The following is a 12,503-nucleotide window of genomic DNA, read 5'->3' as shown; positions in this document are numbered from 1 at the left end:
GCATCTCTGCATAGAAACATCAGGCAGTAGCGCTATAAAAACAAGAAAGGTTTCAAAAAACTTCTCTGAAGAATGTTGTTCAGTAAGACTGTTAATCTAGTGCTTACAAAGTTTCTAGTAACTCTGGACATGAAAAGCAGAGAGTAAAAAATAGAAAAGACTCCTTCCATTTGTTCAATTCGTGCAAATAATTCTAAGCATGTGTCATCAGATAAAAGGAAAACTGAATGCTTGCTTCATTTTATTAATGAAAGCTATGCAATTTGTTATATTTCTTATGCTACTCCTAACCATAGATATACCAGATGCTATCATACCTGGTTGCACATATGTAGCCCAAGCAGGCACTCGTTCAAGCGGTCCATCAGGAGTATTGAAATACAATCTATACTTGCTTCCATGTGGAACAGCTGGAATGTATTTTTTTAACCATGCCTTTCTTCCTTTACGTGTCTCTAACCAATATGGAATTGGAGGTTTTTTCTCATAAAATTTCTTTGTCCATTCTGGAGATGTCACGACATTAAAAATATCATATGGCTTTCCTTGACCTTTATCAATGATGTCGCATGGAGGTAGATTACTAGGTGGATCATTTTTATGCTCCTCTTTCCACTGTTTATATCTCGTTTCTGCATCTGGTATATCTCCTAACTCTTCTAATGTTTGTGGACTGTTCGGGCCAAACATCTGTTCGTATAGTTTAGCAGGAACTTCAAAGCGGTTTTTAATAAACCGGTCCTCACCAGGTTCCCAATACTCATCATTAGCTTTCTGGAAGATTTCTTCAGCTGATACACCACTATCACCCTTATCATAGTCATCGACATAGTTATACTGCTGAAAGTATAGTTCGTCTGGTTCTTCACCCTCTCTTAACTTATCCTCAAGAATAATGAACCAATACCCAAAATCATCATGGCCAAATAGGCCCTCTCTGGCTGCATTTTCTGTAGGGGACCATCCGTTGAAATCTCCGATTATAGCACCATAACGAGCACCTGAATTTAGGATTGGTTAGTATTCTCAAGCCTCCCAACAGACGCAAATTACTATATCAAGTTTCAGAACATCATTCATTCTGTTGATCAGTTCCGAATCCTAATGAAGCAGTATCAAATTTTTATATGAAGAAAGAACCAAATGTAATTCAAGAAACTGACTAACGAAATCTTAAGATTTGAGCAAGGGACAGAACCTGGACCCCAGTCCATAAAGTCAACCCGGTGTTCCATATGTCGATGCATCCCCAGTAACTCAAATCTACAATGAAAAGAAGGCAATTCATTAGACAAAGCATTTTGGATACACATCAGTCACTAATCCAAGATCAAACTCTTCTCTGGGACCAAGAGGATACACACCCTGAAGCAAGATCTCTGAAATCGAAGTGGCGTTTGAGAATCTCATCTTTAAGGTCTTTCAAAGCTTTATGCCTACAGATTTAACAAACGCACACGCTTATATACACAAATGTATTCAAAATTAATCAAAAATTGAACTCTTTGTTTCCCACTTTTTGTTCAAAATTGAACTTTTGTTATACCTTTCTCGGAGAAATTGAGCAAAGATTCTGTCAGCAATTCCCAGTCTGGTGAGAAACCCAACTGGGTCGACTCCAGCTTCAGCGTCACTAGTGCTCTGGCTCTGACTCTTCTTTTTCTGTTTCTCCTGGCGTGGTCTCTCGGCGGCGAAGCAAGTGATTTTCACATTGATTTTCCTGGGAAAATTGACTCCTGAGATTCCCAGACGCCTATTCTCGGAAAGGAAAAGGTTGTTTGGGTGGAAAGAGAATCTGGTTTGATTAGAGAGGGAAACCATTTTTGTTGGTGCCAAAGAGAGATACAACGAAGAAGATTTGTTCATACTCTCACTGACACTCAGGGTTTTAGTCCTTTTTCAAGATAAGAGAGGTTTTTGAGTCGACTCGTGCGTGTGATGAAGAACGACGAGTTCACTCGCTCTTCGGATATTTTTCTGTAATTGAACCAAACCGAACGTAATTTAAACCGGTTCAATCCCGAACCGATTGATTAGTAGTGTACATTGATTTGTGATATTGAAAGTGAGATTTCTCATTTTTTTATTTACTTTTATTTTGAAATTAAAGTCACCACGAGAATGACTTTCTTCTGATAATGACATAATGTATTAACATTCACATATTTACAGATTTTATTGGTCTTTGGATGCCAAAACATTTGCTTTTAAGCACCGGTTTTGCCCTTATTTACAGCAATCTCCAAGTTTCTTCTTGTGATTTGAAGCTCTCTTGTGTAATAATGCATTCTGTCTATAACCATTGCCAAGAACAAGACAGTCCCTTTTTCACACACACAAAAATAAAAAGAAATCAAGAATTAGATCAAACAAACCACAAAAAAAAAATGATGGGTGAAATGAAACGATGTTTTGATGTTATTATTTACCCATGAGGAAAGCTTCGAGGAGGCAATTCGCAAACATGACTTGATCGGTCGAGTTAGCTACACCTCCAGAGTCAGATACCCTTGTGTGTATTTGAATCGTGCTGAACATAACCGAGCCAAACAACACAAGCATTGTGGCTGCGACCGTTTTCGCAACCAGTGGTGCTCGACCTTGCTTTGATAGGTCTAGCAATTTCACCACCACTCTTCTCGCTGGAGTCCCGAACCCGAGTGTTAATATCAGGACGGCTTCGATTGACACGATTGTGAATAGAAGCTGAAACATCTCTACGAACATTTTTGTTAGTACATGGAGAAGTTTAGAATGGATCAAAAGCAAAATTCGGTTTAAGTTGTTATAAAAGGTGTTGATGAGTAGAAAGAATAAGAAGTTGCTTGGTGTTATGGTAACTGATAATGTAGAACTAAGTATTTGGAATGGAATACTCATATGCTTTGTGTGCTCTCATGATTCAAGGAACGGATGGTTTTACCCTCTCTTTTTATTTTTTGTAGTTTTATTATTACGAGATTTAGTCTGTTTTATTCAAAGAAATATTAATTTTGTGAAAAATTTATAACAAGGGAATAACAAACCGGAACAAAATATGTGAAACTCTCTACATTTCTTGAATTTAGTATACTCTTGCTTTTATGTGTTTGCTTGGCGTTTGTAGCAGCATTATCGGCAGCTTTGTTGGCTCTAATTTCATCTTTTGTAATCATTTCCTCCTTGGATGGAGACTAGTAATCTATAAACTTTGTTGTTCAAAAAAAAAGTATCTGTGAAACTCTTGAATGTTAGAAGGGTTTATTGGTTTGTGTATTTTAAAATCGTTATTAGATCACTCAATTTAAAATCTTTGTCCAAAATTTTTGTTATTCATATAATATTTTATAAATATCAGTTGAAAATCCATTCTTTTATTTAATATTTGATTCATCATAGTGTACTTTAATGTTCAAGTATTTTCAAATTAAAAATACAAAGACTCAAATACAAAGATAAACTTTATTATTCTGAATGAATTTTTAAATAAAATTTGAAATCAACAAGTTTGATATTGAAATCAATGAATTCTAAAAAGATTTGAATTCTATATAGATAATTAAATCAATTAAAATACAAAAACTTATAAACCTTCTTTACTTTTGTTTTTTCTCCATACTCAAAACTAATAACATAAAACATTTTCTTTAGTGAATAATAAATAATTAAACTAACTTTTTTTTTTGTCAGAATAATTAAACTAACTGTGTTGAATGTTTCTGGCATCTCATGAGTCTCTCATTCAACGATCACATCGGGAGTGACTTGATCAAAAAATACAAAATTTATAAAAATGCCAATGATTTGCGTAGTCTATATATTAAATTCTATTTGAACATTCAAACAATCGCTGTATATAGATTCCATTGATAAAATACATACGTATATGATATTGACATTTTATCTGTCTATGATGTTGATCCGGTCATCTTCATGCTGTTCAGGGATCCTATGATATATGCATGAACATATGCAGTGGCGGACCCAAAAAATAATATTACCGGCGCGGTCAAAAATCTAAATAATTTAAAGTATATTATTTATATATACTACTAAAAGATTATATATATATATATATATATATATATATATATTATCGATATTTGTTTTTCTTTAACATTTATATATAAACTATTTTTTAAAATTTTCTTAAGATGATACCATATTTCGATAATAGTAATGCAAATATTCAAATTAAATCATCTACAATATGCTTAATCATATATTATAAATATGTAAAATATTTTAAATTGCATTAACATGGTTTAATTAGTTTTGGGCTTATTGTATGAAAGTATTTTGTGTTAAACTACAATTTTTGCCAATTTTTTTAAATCCATATATAGAAAAAATGTTTTGTAATAGATGAATACTTGTAACAGAAAATAGATGTATTATGAAAGAGAAGATAATTAATAATTAATTATATTGCATAGAAAATGAAATGTAAACTAAGTGAGAAAATGAGTGTTGCATATTAAGATATTCTAAAAAAGGAAATTATCTTCATAAACAATGAATAATGAGTGTTGCAAAGGGTGTCATTGAACCCAGGTTTTGATATTAATGAGGTCAAACACTACCAATTATTCCAAAGACATTTTCCATGTAACATATAAAACAAAGTTTCTATAAATTTTAGGGGGGTCAGTTGCACCCCCTCCTTAACACATAGGTCCGCCATTGAACATATGATTTACCAGTCATTTTTTTTTTTTTTTTTGAACAAATTACCAGTCCTATATATTATACATAATTACAAATAATAAAATTATGAGTCCATCATATACTATATTAACAAAAAACATCTTTAAAAAAAAATCAATTACTTGTGATTATAACTTTCTTTTAATTATGCTTAGAAAAAGATATTTGATATCTATAAGCAGATAAAAAAAATATTTATGATAAACCAGACACTATATATGAATCTACTGTGGATTTATCAATCCAAATTCTGATCTCTTTTTTTTTTTTTTTTGTGCAAATCCAAATTCTGATCTCTAAAACTTTGTTAGAAGGAAAATATATTATGAAAAAGGAACGTGTGTTTATCAGTTACATATCAAATTGCAAATTTTAGCTAAAAAATAATTAATTTTATTTTAAGATTCCATTCGTATTATGTGGAAACGTAATGTGTCTATATGGACTCCATGTCTAGCATGATTTCCAAATGAAATGAACTTTTACCATTTTTAGTCGTGTCTCCCAAATTGTCTTTCTTTTTTTATGCATCGCTTTTCCACAAATCCTACGCAAATATTTGAATGCAAATTTAAACAATTCAGTACTTTTGTTACTAATAAATGAAATAAGAGCAATCAATATTTGTTGAAGTATTCAAGTAAATAAATAAACAGTAAATTATAAAAATACGTTATTCATGTGGGTTAAATATTTTATATTATTTTAGTTTGGTCAACTTATTACTGTCATTTTTTGTAAGTTTTCAACAGCTATAGAAATTTTGCAATGGCAAAAAATGAAATTGCGTTCAGCAAAAGTCGATCATTGGTCAATACTCAAACATAAAAATAACAATTAGATGTTGACAGCTTGAAAATTAATCACTAGCTTAACGTCACTTGATTCCACTTTTTATATACGTTTATGTCACATTATTTCTACAAAACAATATCGTGTGAACGAAAAGGCATATATGAGTCAGACTATATGTTTACATAGTCCATAGATGATATAAGAGGCGGAGGAACAAATTATATATAACCATAAAACATGATATAAGGCTTTGGAAAAATAGTTTAATGATACTCAAGTTTGACTAAGCGATTAGAAGTTTAGAACTTAGAAGTGGTAAATGTGATCTCAATTATAGTCATTCAAATGATAAATATAAGATTTAGGCAAATAAATAATACTAATAGCATATAAACATATTAATAAAATCAAATACAATTTCTACTTTTTTTTACTTATTGTTTGCTTCTTTTTTTAGATATATGCATGGTTTTCCCGTTAATAATAACATTTCATCTTTCATCTTAAGATAAAATCTAGAATAATATATAAAATATATAAATTAATCTGCTAACTGTTAGTTGATATAAAGTTAAAATCTATGAAACTTAATATGATATCAGAGTTCAAGTTTAACCTAAATAAGATATATTACCGATTTCATAGTGAAAATTGGTTCAAATTATACTAAATTATCATTTTTATGAAGCATGTCACGAAATATACATGTCCAAAGTGGGATAAAACCTAGAATAACATGATTTACATATTATTTTTGAATTAAAAATACATAACATCTATTTAAAATGTTTTACAGCAATTAATCATAAAAATCTGCAAATGGAAGCCGATATATACCATTCAAACAACATTGCACAATTACTATTTTATGGACGAAATTAAAGAAGAAAGTTTCTAAACCTGTTATATATGTCCAATGGCATAAAACATATTATTATATCGAAATATATTTCACTTGTACTTTGATATTGTTCTCAGAGGTATCTCTTATTTTTTTTTTGTTCAACAATTCTCAAATGTAATCTATAACTATATATATGTTGATTGCGATTGGGTTGAATTGTCATATAAATTACCAATTAAGAAAGCGGTTTACACTTGAGTGGTATGAAAAACCATTAAACCACTTAGATGAGGCAGTAAGAAAATTCGGTAAAAAAATAATTAATGATATTTATCATGAACTGTTTGAAAAAAAAAAAAAAAAAACTTTATAACCTAAAGTAATTCCAAATTGTTTGCTCAACAGTCCAACTGTTTGAAATTAATTACACACAGTTAGACTTCTATGAGTTCTATCTAAAATAATTTATTACTAATTGTAGCATAGATTTCAATATTTGCCTAGTATCTAAAACCTGACAAATTGGCTGTAGAAAATACCATAAATAAGAATGGTTCAAATGAAAAAGTATTAAATGTTCCATTTTAAAAAAAATCTTTTTGTTGAGACTTGCACGTCATCTCTATCGTTTCTTAATCTTTATCCCACATATAATGGAATTAGCCCCACAAAACATAATCTCTCTCATTAATCTTTGTTTCCTCCAATCTCTCTGTTGCTCTCTGTCTCTGTCTCTCTCACACTGATCAGCCATGGGAGACGAACCACTTCTTCAGAAAGCCAGGATTCAAGAAGACATTGAATCAGATAAAGGCATTGGTGTAAATGACAGCGACGGTGACGGTCCCGTTACTTTAATTCTACTCTTCACAACCTTAACTACTCTCTGCGGTACCTTCTCCTATGGCACTGCCGTAATTTTCTTCATCTTCTCTTCTTTTGTTTGTTTCTTTGTGCTTTTTCTAGGTTAAACACAGAATCTTAGCCCATAATTAATCAGTTACCATAAAATTTTAACCGAAACTGTAAGTTTTAAATAAATCGTTATTTATTTGAAAAAGGGTCCAAATCAAAGAGAAAGATGTATCAATAAAAATAAGGATTATGAATCAAGTTGCTTTGGTCCAGTGGTAAAGGGAGGTAATTCTCGTCATTTGGGTTCGAGTAGCATTGGCCACCGGGGTTAGAGCAATTTAACATGGTTTCCCCAGGCCCCAAGATTAGTCTTTGGACCTATATATTGGGCCTACTTGGGCTTTGTATATATCGACAAATATAAGTCGGTTTGTTGGATTAGGTTAACGCGCATTCTCTTGTATATAAGGCACTTGGCCGTCGCATATGATCAACAAGAAATACCTTTTACAACTACTAAGGTGTTCTTAACACTATAAAGTTTTTAGGATCACCTGAGTTATCATCAAAAAAAAAAAAAAAAAAAAGGATTATGCCGTCGCGAAAAAACAACATTTTTTATGATTAGTTAATAGGTTTGTTTTATATTTGGGCAGGCCGGCTTTACATCACCAGCTCAAACCGGGATTATGGCAGGACTTAACCTCTCTTTGGCTGAGGTCAGTGCTGCGTTGTTGATTTTATTTCTGTTTGCTGATATAATTTTAGCTAATCGTCCTCTTGACAATATTTAGATGGATTGTCACAAAAAAGTATGAGATAGAGGTCAAGGTGTAACTTGTAAGATGCGTATTAGTGACTTAATTAGTGTAGTATAAAAAAAATGCAAATATTGGATTTTGAAGACTAATTTACATTTTAGATAAATGTTTATTGCCAAGTGAAGGAGCAAAACCCAAATATAAATTTTCTATTAATTATAGGTTAGATTTTCTACTTAAAAGTATATGATTTTTTTGGTAATGGCGTAAGAGTGTACGCTAGTGTCATTGTAATACACTTCTGCAGATTTTGATCATTTTCTTATTTAAATATTAGTATAACCATTTTAATGTGTATTAGAAGAAAAAGCACCTAAGTCATTATTCGTACATGGATGTAGTTCTCATTCTTTGGAGCTGTCTTAACAATTGGTGGACTTGTGGGAGCCGCGATGTCGGGAAAACTTGCTGATATCTTTGGTCGAAGAGGCGTAAGCTCTTTTACTTTTAACCATTTTTAAAAACTAATTTATCATCATCATGACCAAAAAATTACAATTCATTACGTAGTTTCTTTACATATATATTCCAAGAAAGATAGCGTTTTGATGAATGATTATACGCAGGCTTTGGGGGTTTCAAACTCGTTTTGCATGGCCGGCTGGCTTATGATCGCCTTCTCTCAGGTTTCTAATTAAGTACTAAAGATCATTTTATATCTCTCAATATCTATTTAAATAGTGTTTAAACTTATCGTTTGAATGTTTGTCACGTATCACGTATGATATAAACTTAATCGTTTGAATGTTTTCAAGCTTACCATATAAAAACTCTGGTTTAATTAGAGTTCCACGACTATTATTGTAGACAAAAAAGATCTTTCAAAATCAAAAGTTTAGACGAATAGTTAATTAAGTGTTTGCCGTTTCTAAAGTTTGGCTTATTATTATATAAAAGGCGACTTGGTCCCTTGATATCGGAAGACTTTTTCTCGGGGTCGCAGCTGGCGTAGTCTCTTATGTGGTACGTAATTTAATTGGTCGCCTGGTAATTATGGTTTATTGACTTTTACTCCAAGCAACCAATTTAAGTTTTTTTTTTTTGGTTAATTATTGACTCCAAATCTAATCTCAGGTACCAGTCTACATTGTTGAAATCGCGCCCAAAAAGGTCCGAGGCACGTTCTCTGCGATTAACTCGGTAATAAACCGCCAAAAAAAATTAAAACAGATTTAATTTTCTTAGCTAGAAATCATATACTATTTTTTTTTTTTTGGGTTGATAGCTCGTGATGTGTGGTAGCGTCGCCGTCACATACCTCCTTGGATCAATCATTTCATGGCAAAAATTAGCTCTCATAAGTAAATCTTGGACTCTGTCTATGAACTAATATATAATATATAAATAAATTTTTAACACCGTAAGTAATTTTTAGCTATAATTTAAATCAGGCTGATAAAAAAATAATTACTTTGTGTCGTTTGGAGTTTTGCAGGTACGGCTCCTTGTGTTTTTGAATTCGTCGGTTTATTCTTCATACCGGAGTCTCCTCGGTGGCTGGTAATATTAATTATTTAGTCTTGTTAGTTGTAGACTTGTAGACAAACTAGTCTTGTTAGATTAATTAACATATACACATAAAACATATTAAAAATAGTTATTACAAGTATATTAAACCATTTTAACTGGTATAATCTTTTTATAGTCTAGAAACGGTCGGGTGAAAGAATCGGAAGTTGCACTCCAACGCCTACGAGGAAACAACACTGATATCACTAAAGAGGCTGCAGAAATCAAAGTAAAAACAAAAAAAAACATTCAAGAAAGTGACACATGTAAATTTGACAAAACTGTGAAGAATATTTTGATTGTTCTTTTTTTCAGAAATATATGGACAATCTTCAAGAATTCAAAGAAGATGGTTTTTTCGATCTCTTCAATCCCCGATACTCTCGTGTCATTACTGTAAGAATTTTTTAATTAAAATTTGACTGTGTTTTTGAATAAAAACGCATATGTTACTTAACACTCTGTAAATTGTGTAGGTGGGAATTGGATTGCTAGTACTACAACAACTCGGAGGTCTCAGTGGCTATACATTTTACTTGAGCTCCATTTTCAAAAAATCAGGTATACTTAAAATTTAAATCTCTTACAGAAAGATAATTATATAGTTTCTAAATAAACTAATATAATGATCAAAAACGATATTAATATACAGTTTAATTGTTTCGTAGGGTTTCCTAACAACGTAGGAGTAATGGTTTCGAGCGTGGTGCAGTCCGTGACAAGCGTTTTAGGAATAGTAATCATAGATAAATATGGAAGACGATCCCTTTTAACGGTTATAACTTGTTTCAAATCTTTTTAATTAGTGAAACGGTATAATATATAGTATATAGTAGATAATCAGAAGTTAACGTCGTTTTTCTTTCTTTCTGTGAATTACTTATTTGCAGGTTGCGACTGTCATGATGTGTTTGGGGTCATTAATTACAGGACTATCGTTTTTGTTTCAGGTATTTTTTCCTGTAATAAAATAAGTATATTTTAGTTAACTAAAATAAGTATATATGATTCTGCTTTTTTTTTCTTTTAGTTTTGTTTTTCTTGAAATGGTTTTTATTACTTTTTATTTTTTCAATATAACTGAAGCAATCAAAACTAATATGCAGAGCTATGGTTTACTTGAACATTACACACCAATTTCAACATTCATGGGAGTGTTGGTACGTACTATGTACTACATAATGATTTCACTCTGTCCTCTCCTTACATAAACATAATCATATATCTAACTAATTTAACTTAAGATAAATTTTACCTGACTCTTGTTGCAGATTTTTCTAACTTCGATTACAATCGGAATAGGAGGCATTCCATGGGTCATGATATCCGAGGTAATCATTTGTCTTCGATATATTCGTAACCAGATGAATAGTTCAACAATATATATGACGGATGTATAAAAAAAGAAATGTATGTTTTGACAAAAATATATTGTATATAGCAAAATTCAAAAGCATAAAAACCTAGATTTATGAATATGACTACGTAATTAGATGAATAATGAAACAATGTAATATACGAAAACAAAAAACAAAAAATAATTAAGTGTTCTGTATGCAGTATGCACATAGTATAGTAATTAAATCTGAGAATATTAGTTGGGTGCTAGCTAACATTTCATTTAATTTAAGATATAATCTAGATAAAAACTAATTAGTCGTTTCTAATTATTTTATTTTGTGGGATAATTAGATGACACCGATCAATATAAAAGGATCAGCAGGGACGCTATGCAATCTAACTAGCTGGTCCAGCAATTGGTTCGTCTCTTACACATTCAACTTCCTCTTCCAGTGGAGCTCTTCTGGTAATTCATTTCATTTTACAAGTCTCAAAGTAAATACATTTACTAGATTATTTTGATCAAATTTTAATCATTTGTTGATATTTAAATTATAGGTGTGTTTTTCATATATACAATTATATCGGGTGTGGGCATCCTATTTGTGATAAAGATGGTACCAGAGACTCGAGGTCGTTCGCTCGAAGAGATTCAAGCTGCCATTACTCGATAACTTTGTAAAATATCAATATTTCTTTTATTTTTACTTGGTGTCAAATTCATATAATTGTATACATGGCCTCCCTCACTTATCAATTAATTCAGAATTGTTTGTCCCAGTTTAAATATGCATAATTTTCACATCAATCACCAAATTAACGATTGGTTCTTTTTTTGAAGCTTGGTTGGTTCTTGTTTTGAGATACATGTACAAGATAAATTAAAAGTTTGAAGAAATATGTATTATTTGAGTTTAAATTTGGATGGTAACATATCAAAATCACTAACACAAATAATTACTGCTTCTACCATGAGTAATAATTTGAATGAAACAAAAGTTTACCAAGTATAAACAATTAAGAGTACGAACATTAATGGACCCTAGGAGTTATTGCTATATATATCCAACCATGGTTAGTTAACTAGTTAAAGTCTTAAAGATATAGCTAGTCGAATTAATATTTGGTATTCTATGTCCTCAAAATATCTTTTACCGCAGTCTAATAATGTTATTCGTTTTGGTTACGGTCCGAGAAAATTATTTAAACAGATATAAAATCCTAAGAAAATCGTTTACGTCAGTGAAATAGTATTCGTGTTCAATGTTTTTTCATTCTCTCATATTTAGAGGTATTCTTTTCTTGTTTTGTTTTTTTTTTTTAATTTTATTTATATTTGGGTTGTACGATATTAGTATCTCATTAAGTAAGTTGCATTTAGAGTCCAATGTAGACGGTACGTTTCAAATTCATCTATGAATCCACATAAAATTTATATCAAGTATTACTAGGAGCATGTAGGATGCTTACCATCTTCTTATTTCGGCAATCGGCATGCTTTTGGAAAAAGAGCTTTAATTACGTCTTGTCTTGCATCGTCCTAACGTCGTCGTTAATGTGTACACTTTACATCGAATCTTTTTATTTAGGGTTATAAATGATCATCGTCAATTGTTCTCTTCGCGTTTACGTTGACTAATAGTCAAATCGAA

The 12,503-nt window shown here is 31.2% G+C and overlaps 2 protein-coding genes across 3 annotated transcripts; one reads left to right on the top strand and one right to left on the bottom strand.

Annotated features, from left to right (window-relative positions):
* Window positions 1-112: 112 nt before the first annotated feature.
* LOC9298791 (1,4-alpha-glucan-branching enzyme 3, chloroplastic/amyloplastic) lies at window positions 113-2,845 on the bottom strand. 2 transcript variants are annotated; one of them, XM_002862669.2, is made up of 5 exons: window positions 2,430-2,845; window positions 1,547-2,323; window positions 1,365-1,436; window positions 1,199-1,263; window positions 113-1,001 (listed from the first exon to the last, which is right to left on the bottom strand). In XM_002862669.2, the coding sequence occupies exons 2-5, from the start codon at window positions 1,864-1,866 to the stop codon at window positions 208-210; spliced, it is 1,251 nt and encodes a 416-aa protein (XP_002862715.2). In that variant the 5' UTR covers window positions 1,867-2,323; window positions 2,430-2,845; the 3' UTR covers window positions 113-207. The 2 variants fall into 2 exon arrangements, with proteins under 2 accessions (XP_002862715.2, XP_002862714.1); XM_002862668.2 differs by lacking the exons at window positions 113-1,001; window positions 1,199-1,263; window positions 1,365-1,436 and having other exon boundaries at window positions 2,058-2,323; window positions 2,430-2,838.
* Window positions 2,846-6,843: 3,998 nt separating this feature from the next.
* LOC9298793 (putative sugar transporter ERD6-like 13) lies at window positions 6,844-11,631 on the top strand. Its single transcript, XM_002862670.2, has 17 exons — window positions 6,844-7,239; window positions 7,837-7,899; window positions 8,343-8,432; window positions 8,568-8,627; window positions 8,899-8,964; window positions 9,076-9,141; window positions 9,227-9,302; window positions 9,437-9,501; window positions 9,647-9,739; window positions 9,826-9,906; window positions 9,987-10,071; window positions 10,179-10,285; window positions 10,401-10,460; window positions 10,617-10,670; window positions 10,782-10,841; window positions 11,203-11,317; window positions 11,410-11,631. The coding sequence occupies exons 1-17, from the start codon at window positions 7,078-7,080 to the stop codon at window positions 11,523-11,525; spliced, it is 1,419 nt and encodes a 472-aa protein (XP_002862716.1). The 5' UTR covers window positions 6,844-7,077; the 3' UTR covers window positions 11,526-11,631.
* Window positions 11,632-12,503: the final 872 nt, after the last annotated feature.

Source organism: Arabidopsis lyrata (genome assembly GCF_000004255.2).
Source record: "Arabidopsis lyrata subsp. lyrata unplaced genomic scaffold ARALYscaffold_219, whole genome shotgun sequence".
NCBI classification, from domain to species: domain Eukaryota; kingdom Viridiplantae; phylum Streptophyta; class Magnoliopsida; order Brassicales; family Brassicaceae; genus Arabidopsis; species Arabidopsis lyrata.
Note: the sequence above shows the minus strand (reverse complement) of the source record. Positions and strands in the feature narration are given on the sequence as shown.